At 38.5% G+C, this 19,838-nt stretch overlaps 1 protein-coding gene across 15 annotated transcripts in view; it reads left to right on the top strand.

The window, feature by feature from the left end:
- Window positions 1–19,838, top strand: part of Bnc2 (basonuclin 2) — a 435,111-nt gene that overhangs the window by 172,294 nt on the left and 242,979 nt on the right. For 9 of the 15 annotated variants that reach the window (XM_017799278.2, XM_017799276.2, XM_029565766.1 and 6 more), the window contains one exon: window positions 10,854–10,937. The exons of the other annotated variants lie outside the window; for them this stretch is intronic. In XM_017799278.2, the coding sequence (XP_017654767.1) occupies window positions 10,854–10,937 (84 nt within the window). The remainder of the gene's footprint in view (window positions 1–10,853; window positions 10,938–19,838) is intronic. 15 annotated transcript variants of the gene reach the window in all.

Raw genomic sequence — 19,838 nt, 5'->3', positions numbered from 1 at the left:
AACTTCTTTAAATCTTGAGTCTTTATAAAACAGGACTTACTGGTCTCTAACTGCTCTAGAGATGTTTGTTGAGTATCAAATGAAATAATGAAATAGTTAAAATCACTATACTTGTATTGTTGTGACTGGTGACACTGAATTTTCAGAGATTTAAAAAATCATTTAATATTATTTGTTGACTATCTGATGCATGTGAAGCAGTTCTGTAGATACTGTGGGGGAGTACAATGAACTGCTAGTTAATGCCTGCTGTTAAGAACAGAAAACATGTATTTAAAATTCAAGGATGTTCAGGGATGGCCTGAGATTTCCTAGAGTACTGGGGAGCAAGAAGGGAGGAGGAGATCCTTTTCTCTTGGGTATCAGATATTTCATGGAAGAAATATTGTTGGACGCTACAACAGGTACGGCACAGGGGGAGAGGCCAGGACCAGCCTGGGTTCCTCTCTTGGGGGCTGAGCGGGATGGTGAGTGTCGGCGACTCAAAAACCACACCAAGTCGGGAGTCTTGTCAAGGCAGGAACTCACTTTATTGCATCAGGCATCAACTTATATAGTTTAAGCAAAGGGGGTATGGAAAAGGGAGTGGGTATAGGAATGTGTCACCTGGGGCGAAGACTGTGGGCCACTGGGAATTTACCACGCCAGTGGTTACTGGGCAGAGGCAATCTTAGATAGGGCTCTGCTGAGTCACCTCCATGCAGAAGTGACAGGCCAGAGACAGGTCGCTAAACTTTAGCCTGGCTTAGGAAATTATATTAGGTCTCATTTTCCTCCATGCCATGTGTATGAGGGTCCCGAAGGCCCAACAAAATATCACTAGGAAACATGGAGATTTTCCAAAAGTAGAATGAAGATGAGACTTTTCCAGAAGAAGCAGCAAGAGCACTGTCAAATGAAAAAGCCCAGTTGGCCTGCAGGAAACACCAAGTAGTCTAATTAGACTGCAGGGCTAAGTGTTTTTCTCAAGGGAAGAGGGATAAACCTGAAAAGGTAGGTTAGAGCTGGATTCTACAGGTCCTGAGAAGAACCTTAATTGGTAACTTATTGGAAGCTCCAAACATCACTTAGGAAAATGGATTTGACCACTGGGGTGTGGGTAGGTGGGCATAGCACTGGTTGGTGAGTGCAAAGGGCTCAGTTCATATGTGTTAGAATTGATGATCTGGAGTGCATGAGTGTATTTGGAGAGGGGTGGAGGGGACAGTTGAGGAGATTGAAAGGGAAGAATGCGCAGGTTTTAGAAATAATGGGTTTGGGAAATACAGAGAAGGCTTTTAATCATGGTACATGGTTCTGAGTCCTTGTTAACAGGGTTTTGGTAATAACATTGTAAAATGTAGTAAAGGAAGGGAAGTGTTCCAGCAAAGGATGAAGAGCAGTGGACTTAGGCCCCTACTTGTTTAGGGAGAATCAAACTGGACACCTAGAAAATTGAGGGGGAGCTTAACAGAACAGGAATAACAGTCACATGAGGCATAAAGGGTAGGAAGTGCTGCTTAACTAGAGGGGACAAATGAAGCCTGGGTAGAACATGTCATTAAAAAGAAAGTGCAGAAAGAAAATGGCATTTTACAGCAGTACCTGCCATGAGGCGTATTTTGCTGCGTGTGAGGTAACTAACACCAAAACCAAACAAGAAAGCCTAACCATGTTATTGACATATTAAAGTGTTCTGTTCTGTTTCCCATTAAACTTTCAGAGCTGCTGGATTTCAGAAGAAAAGAATGTTCAGTTAAGAAGAACATGCCAAATTTTATAAGATCCCCACTGGAAAATATTAGAAATTCCCTTTTACTTTATTTCCCCACTCCTTGAGAACCTTGGTAACAAAGATATGACTGTTGAGAGATGCTTACTTTTGCCTTTTACCTGTCTGCTGCAAAATAGTTCTGCTTTTCATTTCCCTCTGTCACCCCAATTGAGCTCAGTGCATTTGAGGTGGTGATGCAACATATCTCATAGACTTATATTTTGTATGTATTTTCTCTCTTCAAGCTGAGGTGCTTAGCAGGTGTGGGGGGAGGATTGTGAGGTATGTAGTATAGTTTATGTTTGTTGGGAAAGTTCTTACTGAATGGAACAGCATGACCAAATGGCCTTCCATTTTCATAAAAAAAAATTCATGTTTCTTCATCAATCTTTGGCCACCGTTCCTTGATCTTTAGCAGAGTCTCTGACTCTCTTGTTCTGAATAGCTGGGACTCATCGGGTCTAGTGGTAGGATTTGTGGCTTTCCTTCAGGCTCAGTCTTCATTGTAAGTTTAACACGTGTCAAAGGGGACACTGGGCCTCTCCAGAGGCATTTGTGTGTCTAGCTAGCCATCTGTGCATGAACTCTAGTAATGTGTGTCTACTGTATTTTATCTCTTAAACCATGTATTGCTACTTCATTTTTTTAAAGAAATTATAAGTGGTTTAATATAGACAGTTCAGTGGTAATTTGCAATGTACAGCTTAATGGGGTAATATTTGTGCCTTTGTTTTCTGAAACTTGACACATTCTGTCATATTTGATCACTCTATTCCTTGTTAGTTTTTGCACACACTTTTCACTCACTGTTTCCTTTCCAGTGTTGTTAAATTTAGAAAGAAAAAACCTATTTGATTTGTTCTGTTTTTGTGTCTTTTATGAAATAAGAGCAACTTAAATGGATACATTTTCTAAATTCTAGCATAGATGTGGGGAAGTGGGTAAGAAACCTACCTGAGGATCTGTTGGAAACAGATGACTGCTGGGGACAGTCAGTCTCTCTATAAGGATGGAACTTTTAGTAGGTAAACCATGCTCCAATGGATGGAACTATGCTGAAGGACATTTGGGGACACACTTGACTCTATAGACCTTAATATATGAATACATGAAATAGAGTGGGGAGTGGTAAGGAACTTGCAGATAGGAGAGGGGACCTAAAGGTTATCACAATGTATTGTATAAAATTCACAAAAACTCAGTGAAAAAAGATGAAAGAATAAATCTAAAAGGCAAGGGTTTGACAAACCATATTTAAAAGATTAAAAAAAAATTAGCCGGGCATGGTGGTGCATGCCTTTAATCCCAGCACTCGAGAGGCAGAGGCAGGCGAATCTCTGTGAGTTCAAGGCCAGCCTGGTCTACATAATGAGTTCCAGGACAACTGGGGCCACAGGGAGACCCCCCCCCAAAAAAAAAAGATTTAAAAAAATTAGTGACTTGATTTTCATTTCTTGAAAGTGACTTCTTTTCTCTCATTAGAGATGGAATCATCCTGATTCTTTTTTTTTTCTTTTTCCTTTGAGACAGGGTTTTATTCTGTATCCCAAGCCCACCTTGAACTTGAACATAGCTTAGCCTTCCAAGTACAAATCTGAGACTCTAGGTCTAGGTCATTGTGATTCTTGATCACTTGAAAGCTAGGGAGAGAAACTGAATTGAGTGGCTCAATTCAAGGTGACTTGTATTGGTGTTTGTTTGTTTGTTTGTCTGTCTGTCTGTCTGTCTCTCTTTCTCTGTCATCTATCTGTCTGTCTGTCTATCCGTCTATCCATCTATCCATCAATCTATCATCTCTATCTATCTATCTATCTATCATCTATCTAATAAATCTATATTTATGTCTGTACTTATCTATCTATCATCTATCTATCATCATCTATCTATCTATCATCTATCTATCATCTATCTATCATCTATCATCAATCTATCTATCTATCTATCTATCTATCTATCTATCTATCTATCTATCTATCCATCCATCATCTATCTAGAGAAAAGTCTGGCCTCCAGCTCATAGTCTTCTCCCAGCAGCCTCTCAGATGCTGGGGTTACAGGATTTGCCACCACACTGGCCAGGACCATCTTAAAGTACTTTCCTTTTTAAAAAATATTTTATTTATTATTTTTATTATTTTATGTGTATTAGTGTATTGCCTGGGTCCTCTGCAAGAGCAGTCAGTGCTCTTAACCACTGAACCATCTCTCCAGCCCCTTAAAGTACTTTTCTAATGCTCCTGTCTACCTCCGTATCCGTGTCCTCTGTGTTTGTAGCTTTGTGAAGCTGCCTATACCACAGCTTGCTCATTGTGTCTCTTTCACTCAAGCTGTTGCTCTTTTGGGCCCCCACTATATTTTACAGAGTGAGATCTGGGGGGAGGTCTAGATCTGACGCCGTAGTGTATTCTCTTTTCTCATTTCTTTTAGTCACATCTCTCTTTAATGGAGTTAATTGTCTTCGAGAGCTTTTGCCTCATTGCGTCTCTGGATTTCCACACTTGCGTGATCAGCAGCATTGCTGGCAGGGCTGAGGAACACACTGGACTACTGATCTGGACTGTTGGTCTTCTTAGTCAAGACCCTGCCCTCCAAAGAGTTAGGTTTCCTTAGACTTTATTCACCTGTGCTGTCTAGAAACTCTGCTTGTCAAATTCAAAGGTCAAGCCCACTAGCATGAAAGAATACTCTGGAAATGGCCCAATATTGTATTTTTGAGGGGACTGGCTGGTATAGGAGGACAGGTGGGTAAAATGTGCTGCTGCCTGCTGTGTTATGCTGTACTGTGCAGACTTTCAGTGTCAGCCCTTCTGAGCTGAGATGGATATTTCTTCCTTTACATAGAATCTCAGGAAGGCTTCTAAAAGCTGATGGCATTGGACTCTTCAGTGAGACTAATTGAAGGGGTAGATTTTCCATTTCCCCAGTTGCTTGTATTATAACTTCGCCACTTGAGATTTATTTCTGTCTTCTTCGAATTCCTTCCCTTGCTGTCTGAAACTGCTCAGTTCTCAGGGGAATGATGCTCTGGTGCTGCTTTTGTAAGGTGCAGGTAGAAGTAGCATTTACTGATGTGCTGTGTGTCCACTGAGTGTTTAATATAGTGTATCCCATATGCTATCTTATTCAGCCTTGCTAGCCCTACACAGTAAACATAATGATTCTGTTTTACAGATGTGGGAGATGAGACTCTGAGATAAGTGACCAAGCTAGTCACTTTCCAAGATACCAGCATAGACTTAAAGAGGCTGAAATCCATTAAGAACTTCAATTTTTTGTTTTGCTTGAGACAGGATCTTCCTACCTTCCTCATTGGTGTGGAACTATATAGACCAGGGCTGGCCTTGATCTAGAGATTCAACTGCCTCTGCCTCCCAAGTGCTAGAATCAAAGACATGTGCCACCATGCCAGGCCTAAGAACTTTTAAAAAATATTGCTTATCTACAGGATGGTTGGAGTTGAACAATGATGCAAAAAGCTAGTTTGGACATGTATAACCATACTTAAGGTTTAATTGAATGTCAGTTGATAAACAGCAATGCACATACCATTAAGCAATAACCTTTAATGTTTAGTTTCTAAAATATGGAATTACATGAGTCGTTGAAACCTATTGAAATTAATCTAATTTTGTATTTTTCTTTCTTAAATAATTAAAAGAAACTATTGACAGTACAGGTAAAATGACTTCATCTCCATTTTCTTCAGTCAAATGAGAATTGAAAGATCCAAGTTGAACTCTTTGTCAGATTGTGGGAATTTTTCTAGTTAAACATGAGTGTTGTTAGAAATTGAGAGAACTTGTCTTAACCTACTATCATTTTGATCAAATATGGAGCAGGACTGTAGTGATAGGGCTTCAGTTTTCTGGTTTAAAATGAAAAGAATGCAATGGAAACTCTTCTCTATTTGTCTGGTGTGGGAATTAATAAATACCATGTATAAAGCCCTTTAAGTACTGTAGAAGAAAGATTTTGTGTAATCTTAGCATTATTCATGGTCCATTAGACTCCTCAGGGTATTACTAGGGAAGAGACTTTTACAATTTATCCCATATTTTACAGTATAAAAATGAGGTGTTTTTGTTGTTGTTTGTGGCTATAAGAATCTCCTGTAATTGGACCTGTTGCTTTGCTACAGAGCCCAGTGCCCTATTGTTTGGCCGCTTACCCAGAATGCTGAGCTCCCTACAGAGGAAGGGAGTGCGAGTAGATCTCCACTGAGCTGCTCCTTGCTTCTGGGGCACACTGTTCCCCATCTGCCAGTCATTTTCTACTTTCATAACCTGATGAATCCCAGAATCATGAACCTTGTGACTCCAGAGGGACACGTTTCCTCTGTAGGACAACGTGGGTTTCTGCCCTTTGCTTGTTAGAAAAGCGAACAGATTAGAAAAATGGCGCACCCGCTGCTTTCTGATCAGTTTCCATTTTTCATCGTTTTAATCTATATGCTTGGCCTTGGCAGTCTTAGCTTAGGGATCCATGGCATAGGTCTTTTAGGCCTAGACGGTTTTCTTCTCATTAAATGGTTGGTTAAGAAATTAAGATAGTAGTCAGCTGTACCCACGACCCCTTAGTTTGTCCTGTTTCTGTCTTTGTACCCATGTTTGACAGCAGTGGGCTTCACATGCATCTTCTTTTTCACAGTGTTGGGAAATCTGTCCACTTTCTCTTTTTCACAAGTGCTCCTGGCCAGCTTGTCCAGTCCGTTTCACTTAATAGCTCTCCTGAACTCTTTGTGTTTTTTGAGTGTTTTTTCCCCCCTTGCTGCTTGGCCTTGTGCAACCACTGAATGAGGCTGAAGTTCCATCCGCGCTTCTCTACGGTTTGGAATGTGACAGTTCTTTCACCCAGCCATGTCCCCGAGTTCTCTTAATGGGAATAGATCCCCATTATCTCTTTCCCTCTTTCTGTTTTGCATATCGTTTTTATATAGCCATTTTTTTCCAGGTTCTGCTTGTTTTCCTCAGTCCTTTCATCACTGCTAGACTAGAAACCACCAAAACATATCTAGTACTAAAGAACTGATCTGGGCTTGTGGCCAGCTCCACGGAAGAGACTGGGGCTGACGTCGAAGTTAGTTGTTTATTTGGGCTGTGACTTTCATAGAGCCTGTCAGGCAAATGCCTACATGAATGTTTTATGTTTGAAAGTAGAATTAAATTTCAAGTGGACCTCTACTCTGCAGGAGGCATCCCTGGCTCTCTAAGCCCCTTTCTTGGTAACACATTTCCCTCCTCAATTTGTCATTCTGTACGGGTTTCTTCTTTTGTCCCCATCCTTCCACGGTTCACTCATCTTCAAATATCTTGAATCACAATTTTTGAGGAGAGGGTTTTTCTTCTGTTTTCTTTTCACAAGTCTAGTGCTTAACGATTTTTATATGTTACTTCAGTAAACAAAGAAAGGGACCTGTGTGTGGGGGGGGAGTGGGAAGGAAGAAAAGAGAGAGGGAGAGAGAGAGAGAGAGAGAGAGAGAGAGAGAGAGAGAGAGAGAGAGAGAGAGAAAGAGAGAGGAAGTCTGTAACATTTCCTCCCTGCCTCATGGAAAATATGCTTTCTGGAAGCTCTTTTGACACTGAAGTGAATGCCCACTGGCCCTTCCTTGCTGAGTTCTCCTGGGAGGAGAGAGAGGAGAGAGGCCTTTATGCTCCTTGTCATCCTTTGTTTCTGCTGATTACACACAAAGTAAGTTGTAAGTAGCTCTCACAGATTCCTCTGTGGTACAGACAAGAGAGCAGTAGGTACTCAGCTTCACCTCACCCCGGAGATTCCGCAGGGTCCCTCGCAAGACCTCTCACTATCAATTTCTGTACCCAAAGAGTGAAATGTATCCATTCAAAACAGTTAGCATCCCATAGTGAAACCTGTGGAATCAACTTTAGAAATATTAGTTGATTGATTCAATATTTTTCTCCAACAGAAACTTTTTTTATTGCCCTTTAAAAACAATATGTACTAAGCTGCAAAAAAAGAATAAGAACTAAAATGCCCCATTTTCCTAATCTCTGTGAAAATTTTGTGAAAATTATTGTAGTTTCATGTTAGTGTATGGGATTCAGGCAGACACTGGTTGCTAGGATGAAGGAAGGTAGATACAGTAGAATCTCCCAATCAGTTTAAAGTTTATATTCCAAACATCGGATGGGTAGACACTGTATTTTACTATCTTAATTTGCAGTGGGATATCAAGAAGTTAAACAATTATGTCTGCTGTTTCTGTTAGTCATTTTTTAGTTGCTTATAACTAGCTGGCTAACTTCAGAGGTTTCTAAATCAAAAGGTAGAATTAAGTGTACCACATTATAACTAATTAAGGTAGTCAGCTTTCATATCCTAGATATTGCTTCTTTTTCTGTTTTAAGAATTTTCTGTCTAATAACTGATGATACTGATTGTGGCAGTTGTGGTGGGGGTGTTAGGAACTGTTAGATCATAACCCTTAATGTACAGTTTTATTTGAATCTTTGTTGTCTTGTTCCTACAATGTGGAAGACTACTTTAATGGATTCTTAGGACTTTATTTCTACTTAGAAATCCTAGGATTATAAATTTGAGAATGTTACCCACTTTGCTGCTAGTTCACTTTGTGATTAGGATTGTTGAAATACACTGGTAGCTTGTCACAGTTCTTCCCAACTTACAAGACCTTTTTGTTTTCTCTCAGAGCTGTGTTTCTAAGTGTCTGAAGTTGTAATTGAATGTAATTATAGTTGTTTAACTTTCTCCTTTCCTCTTGAGAATGTTTATAAAGTGCATTCTGTGACTATGAGAATAAAAAGGAACTGGAAGCTTAGTATTTGTGACATGGTTAAATAATGTTAAGGTAAGTAGCAATTGTTTTGTGTATGAAAAATAAGGTATTGTTTATACATAATTTACAGTATATACATTCTGGCTTATGGAATCTGTTTTAGTCAGCTCAGTGGGCACATTTGTTGCAGTTTTATAGGACTCTTTTCTTGGGAGGGTTCATTTTGATATTGAATATTTCAAGGTAGATTTTCCCCCTTTAGTCTGGGGAGAATTAGTGATGTAGACCTCACTGGTGGACCTCAGTATGCCAACTGTGGGAATAATCCACACGCTTTCCGTCGGTGACACAGCATAGATTCTTAATGCCTCTGCTTTTCTCCATGCCCAGTTTTTCTTATTCCTCAGTTCAGAGTATAAATTGCTTTTTAAATCACCTATGTTGGTCTAGACTAAAACACATGTAGTAAGGTTCCTTTATTATCTTTTTTATAATATGTAAAATCAACAAATGATTTTACAATGGAGACCACTAAATGGAGTCAGTGTGTGTTTTTCATGTCCAGTATCTTGTCCTTAATCTTTTTTTCATTTCTAAAGTTTGAATCTGAATTTTGCAACTTAATAGCATGCAACCCAGAGCTACTTATCTACACTAAGCCTCAATTTTTGCTTATAAAATGGAAATGTGCATGTAAGATTGTTGAAGATAAAAGTGGGTTAATTTTCATGTGATGTGCCTACATGCTGACACACACAGGGCTGGTGGAGCTCATGGATAAAGAGGGATTATTGATAGGATGTGGTGGCACATGCCTGAATCCGCACTTGGGAGGTAGGGGGCAGCAGGATTAAGGGTTCAAGGACATCCTCAGCTACTTACATAGAGACCAGCCTTGGCTATTTGAGACCCTGTTTCACAAATAGACAAGGCTTACTAATTGTGACAACAGACGATAAGTAGGTGTTTCACTATTTGGACCTTAGCATGAAGCATAAGTAAGAAAGAACCTTGGACTTACAAATGTTTGAAGACTTGACTCAGTACCTTCTTTATGAGTAATCTCCTTTAGAGCCGGGTGGGACTTACTAAAAATTGTTTAAATTTTGAGATGCAAACTGATTTGTGAGTCAAAAGAAAAGCTTATCACTTAAAATACTTTACTTGGCTGAAAACTGACCTCTAAATGAAAAAATTGATTAGCACAGATGATCTTAGAATTTTGAAAGACTTGAACACCAAAGGGATACTTTGCTAGGGAAGCAAGACACAGGTGATCTGACACTTAGTTGATGTATTATAATTTAGGTACATACTGGTAGATATGTGGTTAGCAAAGATAGTGTGTGTCTTTGCTACTGAGAACAAGTTCTGCTTTATTGTTGCTATGTTGGGGGTAGAATCTAGAGCCTTGCCTGTGTCACCCAACCCCTTTGTCTTTAGATAAATCCCCAATCCATTGAGAAATTTTTAAAAAGCAGGAAAGAAGTTTAGATGGATTCTGAATCCATTTTTTCATCTTAAAATCAGAAATGAAATGAGAGAGTAGGATATATTTAAGGATAATATTGACTAATTGTAATAGATGCCTTATAATGTTGAATAAGGATCTTTATATCTTTCAGTATAGAACTGTACATATAAAGAAATATTTATTAAAATTGTAATGTTTTATTGTTGTTATTGGAACCTGCTTTATACCAAAGCTTTTATACTTAAGGAGAGTAAGTATTGGGTGTTAGAGGTGTCACTCAGTACTAGGTTCAATTTCTTATGCCACACAAGCAAAACAGCCCCTCCCCCCAACAAACAAATGTAAATAAATATAACAAGCATTGATAGGTTAAAAACCTGCTTGTGCTAGCCAGTACCAGGAACAAGAAAATTTAAACACATACCTAAATGTAGAAAGGAACTTCAGACAGTATAGAATGCAGTTTATTAAATACTCTCATGGAAAATTTAAAGGACAGAGGAAAAGAATATGTTGTCAATGTCCGGTAGAGGGTCTGTGTTCTGGTTTTTTTTCCTTCTGTCATTTTCTGCTTTCTTTCTTTTTGAACATCCTTCTATTATCTTGTCCATAGATATTTATTGCTATTTTGTGCTTTGTGATAAAAACATGAGGCTTGGAGCATGGGGACAAAATATATGTGGGTCGTTTCTTATAATTTGTCTTCTCATAATTGATAAACTTTCATATATTTTTTAAATAGTTGTCAAATGTATTAGGCCATCATGGCCTTTTTTCAGACTTGCAGTGGAGATGTCCCTGCATCTGTCTGGGTAGAGTGTGACTATGTGCAGACTCTATGCCCAGCATCTAACCTGGCCGTATTCCCTCAGGTTCCACTGGCATGTGCTGGCAGAGTGCTGGGTGCAGACTTTTGCCCAAACCTGGAGGAGCCAGACCAGAGGCTGGAAGTCCAGGTTGGAGTCTTACTGTTTTATCAGCTGGGGGTGGTATGACAGAATCAGTGGTCCCCAGAGGCCATACCAGTGCTATCAGTGCTATCAAGACAGGACAACCATTGAGACAAGCGTAAAGAGGGAGCGATGTAGCATGTGCAGCAAAAGGTCCTTGTAAGGATTTTTCTGTAACTGGAGGTTATTCACTATGTATTTATCCACTCAAAAGATATTCTGGAGTAGAAAAGAACATGATCTCTGAGCACTGACCATGTAGACTGACACAGGTTGCTATGAGACCTCTGGCAAGTTAATTCAAACTGAACCTCTATTAAGGTGGTCCCTTTCTAAGAAACATAGCACTTACCAGTAAGTATTCAGTCTGAGTGCATTGGGAGATATGGACAGAGTTTAAAATATTGGCATGGATTTTAGTTCACTTTGTGTGGTCTTGAAACATTAAACCTAGTTTGGTTTATTCAAAGTATAAGGATAACCTTGACTTAAGTCACATCTCTACTTCTGTGTCCTTTTTAATGTCTGAAACTTATGTATGCCATTGGATGTGCATGCTGAAATTTCAAGGTGGATGACATGAACAAACCCATTTCTTCCAGACTCTCAATTTGGCACAGTTTTCTAGATTTTCAGGTTTATGGAATAAACATGAGTACATTTTTAAAATACTTGTATTTTACTTCAACCTTTCAAAAATTTGTATTGATTCTTTTGAGAATTTCATGAATGTATTGTGATCATACTCGAACCCCTCCCACATCCTCACCCTACTTTTCAATCCTTCTGCACATTGAACAATTGTGGGCCTCTCTGTTAATTGTCATCTGCTGCAAGAAAAAGCTTGAGAGTTGAGGGATAGATTAATCTATGGGTCTGACAGTAAGTCATTAGGAGTTGGTTTGGTCTGTGACTGTTACTAGAATAATAGTAGCAGGTCACTACAGCTTGTGACCTGTTTAGGCACAGGTTATTGGCCCTGATAACAATGTCAAGTATGGGCTTCCATCTTGTGAAGTAGTTCTTAAATCCAATCAGAAGCAGGTTAGTTGCTCCCTTAACACCCATGCCTTTATGTATCAGTGGGGAATTGTTGTTACTGTAGTCTGCAGAGTTCATAGCTGGGTAAGGTTGATGATCCATTTTCTCTTCCAGTAGCACACATAGCACCTTCTGGCACTATGAAAGGGAGCCAGTAGAGATGAAGCTTCAAGGTCAATATCACCTCGATTTCTCTTTATTTGTTCTTTAATTCACTCATGCGTCTTTAGCAATAGGGTCTTACTGTCAAGTTCTGGCAGGTAACCAAGAGCAATGGCAGGAGCCAGTATTTTTTGTGTCTGTAGGATGCCCCTGATCCAAAAGAGGAAGTCTTTTCCTGGCATTGGACTTTTTATTTGCTAGCCTGTAGTAACTGGTAGGGCTATTTTTTCCTGTTGTAGGGTAACTCCATTTAAACTCTTTCTGGATTGTATATATTTAAAGAAACTTCTATAGTAATAACCCATTTAACCATTCCTAATTTAAAAATAATTTTGCCAATTTAAATAAATCACATAATAAAAGAGAACAATTTTTTAAAATTGACTTCTTCACAGAGGGAATTAGGGTAGAAGTAGGGGGAGGCTTCCGTTTTTATGGTACTAAAGGGTACGCCATCTCTTGAACACCTGCTCTTGGCCCAGAGAAGACCACCTGAGCTTTGCTGTGCTCCCAGCTGGTACTGTCTAGGAGGTGCATGGCTTTGGTATAATAGAAAAGCAGGTGTGACACATACAAGTCATGATGGTGTATTTCCTAGTTCTAGAAAGCTAACAGCTTGTGTGTAGCACACAGATGCAGAGTGATTGAAGATTTTGTGGGGACTAGCTTGACCTTGATCCTTTTGTATAGGATGAGGGATGTTCTTTCTACCCATCATTTTGAATGATCTGTTAGAGTGATTGTTAGATAATCTGCCTTTTAACCTTGAATTTTATTGCAAAGAGAACAGGTTTTTACAGATGATTTTGTGAAATAAAATGTAAAAAGACCTATTTAGCATATTATTTTGACATAATGAGGGAGAAAAAAATATATGTGTAAGTTTAGTGAAAACTGGTTGTAGGTAAACAGTATGATTGAAGATCATTGAGGGTCTTATAAAGAAGACCAGAGTCTTAGACAAAGTAATAAAAGTGATCATACTCCTAGTTTTCTCTTTCTGTAACACTGTTTAAATAGACTGAGGAGGGGAAATTAGATCTGTTGTAAGATTGCCAACTAGGTTGAATTGGTGAACTAACTGGGACACCCTTAAACCATTTCCTTCTCTTTTATTTTCCTCCCCTGTACTTCCATACTTTTTAGTAATACTATTATAGCCAAACCGTGTCCGGTACAATGAACTTGACAGTATGTTCTTCACCAGCTAACAGTTCCAGGAGCATTTTAAAGCTTCATCTCCATTCTCCCCCTGTGGCATTTATCTTGTTTCTCTTTTGTTTCATGTGAAGGAGTGAGCCATTTATTTTTCAGTCCAGAGAATTCACTGCAGTACTTTCCAGAGTCACCTGCTTTTCCAGCTTGGGTCTTAGGCTTCTCTTCAGGGCCACGTTTTGTAACCACTGGAGCATTGCTGTTTGGCCTCATAGTTCTGAGAATCACTTCTGGTACATCTCAGTTTAGGAGTGATGCTTTTTTATATCTTCTTACAAAGATTTTCCTTTAGGAACACACCCTCATGTGTGGTTTATTTAGTTTTACACTTTGGGTGACTGAAATTCTCATGACTAATGCTGCCTCTTCCTGTTCTTACCTGCTTCCTTTTAAATCTCTGCCTTTTATTCTTGTATTTTCAGGTGTCTTAGCAACTTTGTGATTTGATAATCTTGAGAGTCCCAACACTTTCCTCTATGTCTTTAAGTCTTGAGTAGCTACCTGCCAAATCTGTTCCTAGTTTGACTTTTGCAAGAGATCTCCTGTGCTTTAGTGTTAGTATGTTTGATTTAGAACAGTTTTGATTTCCTATCTGACTTGGCTTATTTTTTTCAGTGCGTCTGAAGTAGATATGAAGCTGGCATTCTCTCCTTAGCTTGGGAGCTTAGCTGGTGTATAGTAGCACAGAATTCTCTTATACAGTTACCTTCTAGGAAGTGGTTATTCTAGGGTAGACTTTCCTTAGTTGTGGACAAATATCTTTACTCAAAGAAACGTGACCTTTTCTAGTCTGACTGCATCTCATCATACATTGAGTTATTACAGTTAACTTAGCAGTTCTTTTCTTGGTTGGGAATTTAAGATGTGAGGTTTGACTTGGTATTTTTCACCACTTGAAGTGCTTAGAAAATTAGAGTAAATAATGAACCAATATTTCAGTACCAGATTAGAGACAATTTACTGTGATGTTTTATAAACCACAGACTCCTTTCTTCTGTGAATACATGAAGATCACTTTTTTTTCCAGACATACTGGGGTGCTAGTGTAAATTTCCATAAAATTTAAATGAGGTGCTTCCTGTAATTAATGAACAATTGTGGCTGCTCTCTGGTCTGCATTGTAATTAACCGTGATCAGGCTTGTTTAGTGATGACACTGTTCCTGTAATAATTTGACAAGCTACTGTGAATTTGCCAGGTTATTAAACAACCTGCAGCATTCACTTATGGAGTCACAGGGATGAGCTCCAGGGTGGTAGCTGCTGCTAGTTAAATGCATCATGAGGGTGAACCAGAAGCAACCCCTTGAAGTCTATCGATCACCACAAGCAGATTTACATTCCTATGATTAGGAGAGCTTAATTAATTTGGCATGGGGGTATCTTGCAAACTTCTTTTAATTATATGATAAACATACTGGGGCAAAGGTGATCATTTTTATGAACACATGAAGAAGCCAGCATATGTCTGTAGTGTACTACATACACTACAGAAACTAAACTGAATCAGGTTTCCCTTCTACCTTATTTGATGGGTATCCTTATTTTTTTTAACTCTTCTCAGATTCATCTACATACAAACACCCCTCCCCAGTATGTTTATTCTCACTCTCTTCTTTTTCTCTGTTAGAGACAGCAGATGACAATGTGCTAAGCAGTCACACTGCAGGTACACAGCTCTAAGTGGGCTGGTAGCCTTGTGTCCTTGGTCAGCCCCCCACCTCCCTCCAGGTTAAGAGCTGTTCAAAACGGTACTGTCTAGTGACTGTGGTGTCTTTCATTCAGATTCTGTTTATTGACTAAACCGCAAGGATTCCTGCCCAAAGTACCAGGCAGTCTATGCTTGACTGATTTTGATTTTCTAACATCAGCCCTGGGGTTTATTTGAAAAATGTACACACACTGCAGCTTTAACAAGTCAAGTGACTACATGTTTTTGACCATGGAGTAGAGTGTATCTGAAGATCATTAAATTTCTTGTTTGTGGGGGGGTGGTGGAGAAAAAGTGTAGCAGTCATTGTACCACTGCAGTGTGTGTGTGTGTGTGTGTGTGTGTGTGTGTGTGTGTGTGACATGGTTTTTGTCTTTTCATCTTCTCCAAGAGCCAGAAAGTTTCCTGCCGTTCTCTTTCCAGCTTTTGACAAATGATTGCCAGATGTGAGATCTTTGCAGTGCTCTTTCCCTCGGCAAACCTGCAGCGAAGGGATATTTGATTCCCCCTTGCCCATTTCATCTCCTTTCCACATCTGCCAGGGACACACAGGCCATACATCCCTACATGAGAGTTTAAAGTTTATTCAGCCCCCTTTACCCCTCAGATAAAATGTTTGGAGACAACAAAATGAGGTCCATATGATGCACTCTCAACTTTACTATATGAAATTAGTTGTTTATTTTACTTATCTACCTCTCAGTAATTGAACGGTTTCATTTCAGCTTCAGTCCATGGAAAAGTTGATGCAACCCTGAGAGTGCTGAGTTTCCTGTGTATTGTCTGCTTGCCACAAAGCCTGCCACCACCACAGCGCCCTTCTGAGCCCCTCAGCTCTGATAGACACATAACTGTCTAGTTTATAGGACGTCCTAGTGAAGAATTTAATTTACAAACACCAATATTAAGTGGGCAGTATCTGGTAGAATTCAATAGTCATTAAGATTAAAGAAAAGCTACCTATGCATATGGAAAATTCACCTTGTTTGACTTGATTAGTTCACCCTGTGTTTGTATCCATTGTCAAAATTGGTATGTATGAGACTGTACTTTTAATCACAAGTAGCTTGTAAAAGAGAAAGTACACTGAGTTTGGGGACATGTGGAATTAGCCTGGGTAGGCCACACACATAATCACTAACATAACACAGAAGCCTTTGCATCTGCTTAGAATGTGTATTGATACTGATTTTTTTTCCCTCTCAGTTTGAAAATATTTTCTAAAATGCCCTTATAGCTCTTGCTCATACTGTAGGGTGGGCGACACAGGCGGCCTTCCTGTTTTCTTATTGCAATTTTTGGCAAACGAAAAGGCCCCTTATTCCCCAAACAAGATCCGGGTTTTTTTTTTTTAATATTTAAAAAATAATCCATAAAATGTCTGCCATATGTTCTTTAGTTTATAGAAATGTTTTCCAAATTAGAGCCATGTATTGGGTTCTTATTGTAAGAGTGCTAGAGTGTTTATTTCTGCTACTTTCCTAGCTACCTGTGATTAAGTAAATTATATATATATGGAGAGAGAGAGAGAGAGAGAGAGAGAGAGAGAGAGAGTGAGTTTGTTTTGTTTCTGTCTCCCAGCTGGCCTGGAACTCACTATGTAGACCAGGCTGGCCTTGACCTCACAGAGCTCTGCCTGTTTCTGCCTCTAGAGTGCTGGAATTAAAGGCATGCACCACTATACGCAGCCTGAATTTGTGTTTTTATATACAATTCAAATGAAGAATTTAATGAACATTTCTGAATTTTTTCCTCAAAGAGCAAAGTATTTCTAAAGTACCAGATAGTGATGCAGCCTAGAGAATGTCATACATTTTAAAGCTCAGTATAAAAATAAGCTTTTCAATAACTGTTTCTGTTACAGTTTCTTTGGGACATCTAGAAATTGGAACCTGATTAATATATAAATAATATTTTTATTGTTTGGTAACTTTATATGGTGTATTTTGATCCTGATGGGAGTGGATATGAGAGAAGATGGGGTAGGGAGCTAAATATGGTCAAAATACATTGTATGAATTTTTTATTGTTGTTATTATAAGTCATAAGATAAAATAGCTGCTTGATATCAGAATAAGAACATGAAGTCTGGTTTTTGATATGTTCTTTAAACAGAATTGATAAAACAGTGGTAACAGACAAAACTTAGAAGAGAAACAGGAAAAACCCAGTCATCCCTGAAAAGAACAAAAGTTTTTAAGCCTTAATAATGGTGTAAAACCATTAAGCAAGAGTTACCAAAAATGTATTTCTATTTAAAGTTTTTATTGAAAAGGATGGAGGCTACTCATGATTGAAGACAGAGACAGTAATTTCAAATTGTTCACTCTTAAGAATAATACATACCTTAAAATAAAATTACCAAAAGCAAACATGTTTTCTGTGGAAAAGCTTATATTCTTATTGTTTGTTACAGTCTCCTAAGGCTAATACACTAGTAGGTATCATCACTATGTAGACATTCAATAGATGTTAGTGGTTGAAAAGGTACAGGCAAAAACTCTTTCATAAAACAAGGCTGGGAACTCCAGCAGCAGCTATGTGCCTCCAAGTTGAGATCACTTCACAGAATTTTCCCTAAGTAATGTGTTTGCTGGTTTCCCATGCCTTCCTGCTTTTTCCTCACCATGGTTACTCTGGGAGGCAGAGAGGTGCTAAGCAATGGAGGTGTCATCCGGCTGTGCACCTAGGGAATGTCCTTCAGAGGACGACTTGTCACCAGCCGTCAAAGAAGAGAGTGGCTTTGTGGTCTCTGAACATCTGGCAGTGCTGCACAGGAAGCTGAGGGGGTGTCATTAATTGTGATGAAATAATTTAAACCATCAGGAATAAATGAGGCTGTTAAGCTAAGTTCAGATTCCATTTGCTATGCACATGTGTCTAGCAGCCTGTGTGCAGTTAAAAAAATTTGAATTATATTCGCTCATGAGAAGTGAAACAGATGCTGTAAATGAAACAAGTTGCTGTGCAGTGATGACATAGTATTGAGCCTCTTCACAGAGCTGGAGTTTGTAGGATTAGTATAACAAAAGTGGTATATTCCTTATTTAATGAATTTTTAGATGAAAGGATTTCTAAGTGTATTAATGTACATGGCAGAGAGTAGCAGGTTGGGCAGTAACGAGGGTACCACCAGCAGTCCTATGAGAGTATTTTTAATGTGCTGAGATGAAGATCTGTGGTGTATATGTGCACAGCAAGGATGGGTGGGTGGTAAGAAGCAAGTCATCAAGTAAAGGTGGGATGGCAGGGGTTCTTTGCCAGACTGAGTGGATGCTTAGCTTACCTTTCTGTAGAGTCTGGTTGGGTACATGAGGGGCTTTTGCCCTCTCTACCTACTGTATGTAGAGAGCATATTCCTAGCTGGGGATTCGTCTTGGAAAGTCTCTGACATTAGGTACATCAGTGTTGTTTGCCGATGATTAGAAACAACTACCTTGGGAGATTACTTCTCAAGCAAATGAGCATTTTAAGGCTTTATACAGTCAGTGAACACTGATTTCAAATATGATTTCCAAGCACTGTACAATGAGGCACCCTCAATTTCTTTAGAAGGGAAAGACTGTGGGTTTTGGAATGTCAGAGCAACTCTGAGGGTTTGCACACTAAATTGAGCAATGGCTTGTAGGCTCCAAAGTACATTTCTAAAGTAAAAAGTTATTTCTATACACAAGAGCATAGTTTTCAAAATCAAACCTTTATTTTAAAACAAACATGGAAATTTGAAAAGAAAAATGAGACAGTCCAGAAAATATTTTTGAAAACATCGAAGAGTTAATCTCTTCCTCAGTAAACAGACGTAGGCATAGGGCTGGAGTTCTGGCAATCTCTGGACAGGAGCCATTTTTCTACAAATGTTTTATTTTCCTCCGCTGCTTTACTTTCTTAATTTCCTTCCTTTTTTCCCAGTTGGATGGCTTTCTTCTTTTTTTTTTTTTTTTTTTTTTTTTTTTTTTTTCTTTTTTTTTTTTTTATTTTCACTTAAAATTTTTATCCTTTGTATTTGATTCTCTTTACAGCCTGTTCTCATTTCCCATCTACAATTCCATTTCATTCAAAAATCATAGATTTCCTGCTACTAGTTAAAAGATTGGTATCCACAATTACTTAAGTGAAAAAAATTATATACAAAATTTAGGTTGCATTTTAAAAATTGTGAATGAATTTGATTAAAAACATTTTTGGGAAGGAATACAGAGCGCTAATTGAGTTATCCCTTCCTCCTGTTTCTTAGTAAAATTATTACTGTCAAAATCAGCCAGAGTTTTGTGGCTTCAGGTGGACATTCATCTTGTGTTATAGGAGGAAGGCATTCATGTAGAAGCAGTTGACTTGAGACTTAAAATCTAAACATAGCAAGTAGTTAGCATGTGGCCTCTGTGATATTCTCTCTGGATTTCATTTTAATTGATGTATTAGAATAGGAAGATTCAAGTTCTTCACTGCTGTCGTAAGGCATTTTTATATTAGCCTTTAGGTAACAGTGAATATATTATTGTTATTATATAAGTGTTTTTACTAGCTTTTAGTGACCAAACGGTTGAAAATTAGGAAAAATAATTTCCTGAAGAATGTATTTATTTTGACAATTTAAATATTATGTGTCTTAAAGTAGTTAACCTAAATTTCTCCCTAGTATAAGAAAATCAAAGCTAACAGAAAATTTAGAGCAAGTTAGCTATATTTTCCTTTCTTTGTAGTCTATTACTTTTGTTTTTCAAAAAGAAGAAAATAATAATGTCTTTAGCAGTTTAAGTTTTCTTTGGGGGTATTTTAGTA

This window comes from Nannospalax galili, unplaced genomic scaffold, assembly GCF_000622305.1.
Source record: "Nannospalax galili isolate Female #2095 unplaced genomic scaffold, S.galili_v1.0 scaffold98, whole genome shotgun sequence".
NCBI classification, from domain to species: Eukaryota; Metazoa; Chordata; class Mammalia; order Rodentia; family Spalacidae; genus Nannospalax; species Nannospalax galili.
The sequence above is the reverse complement of the archived record's forward strand: the minus strand, read 5'-3'. Positions and strand labels throughout refer to the sequence as shown.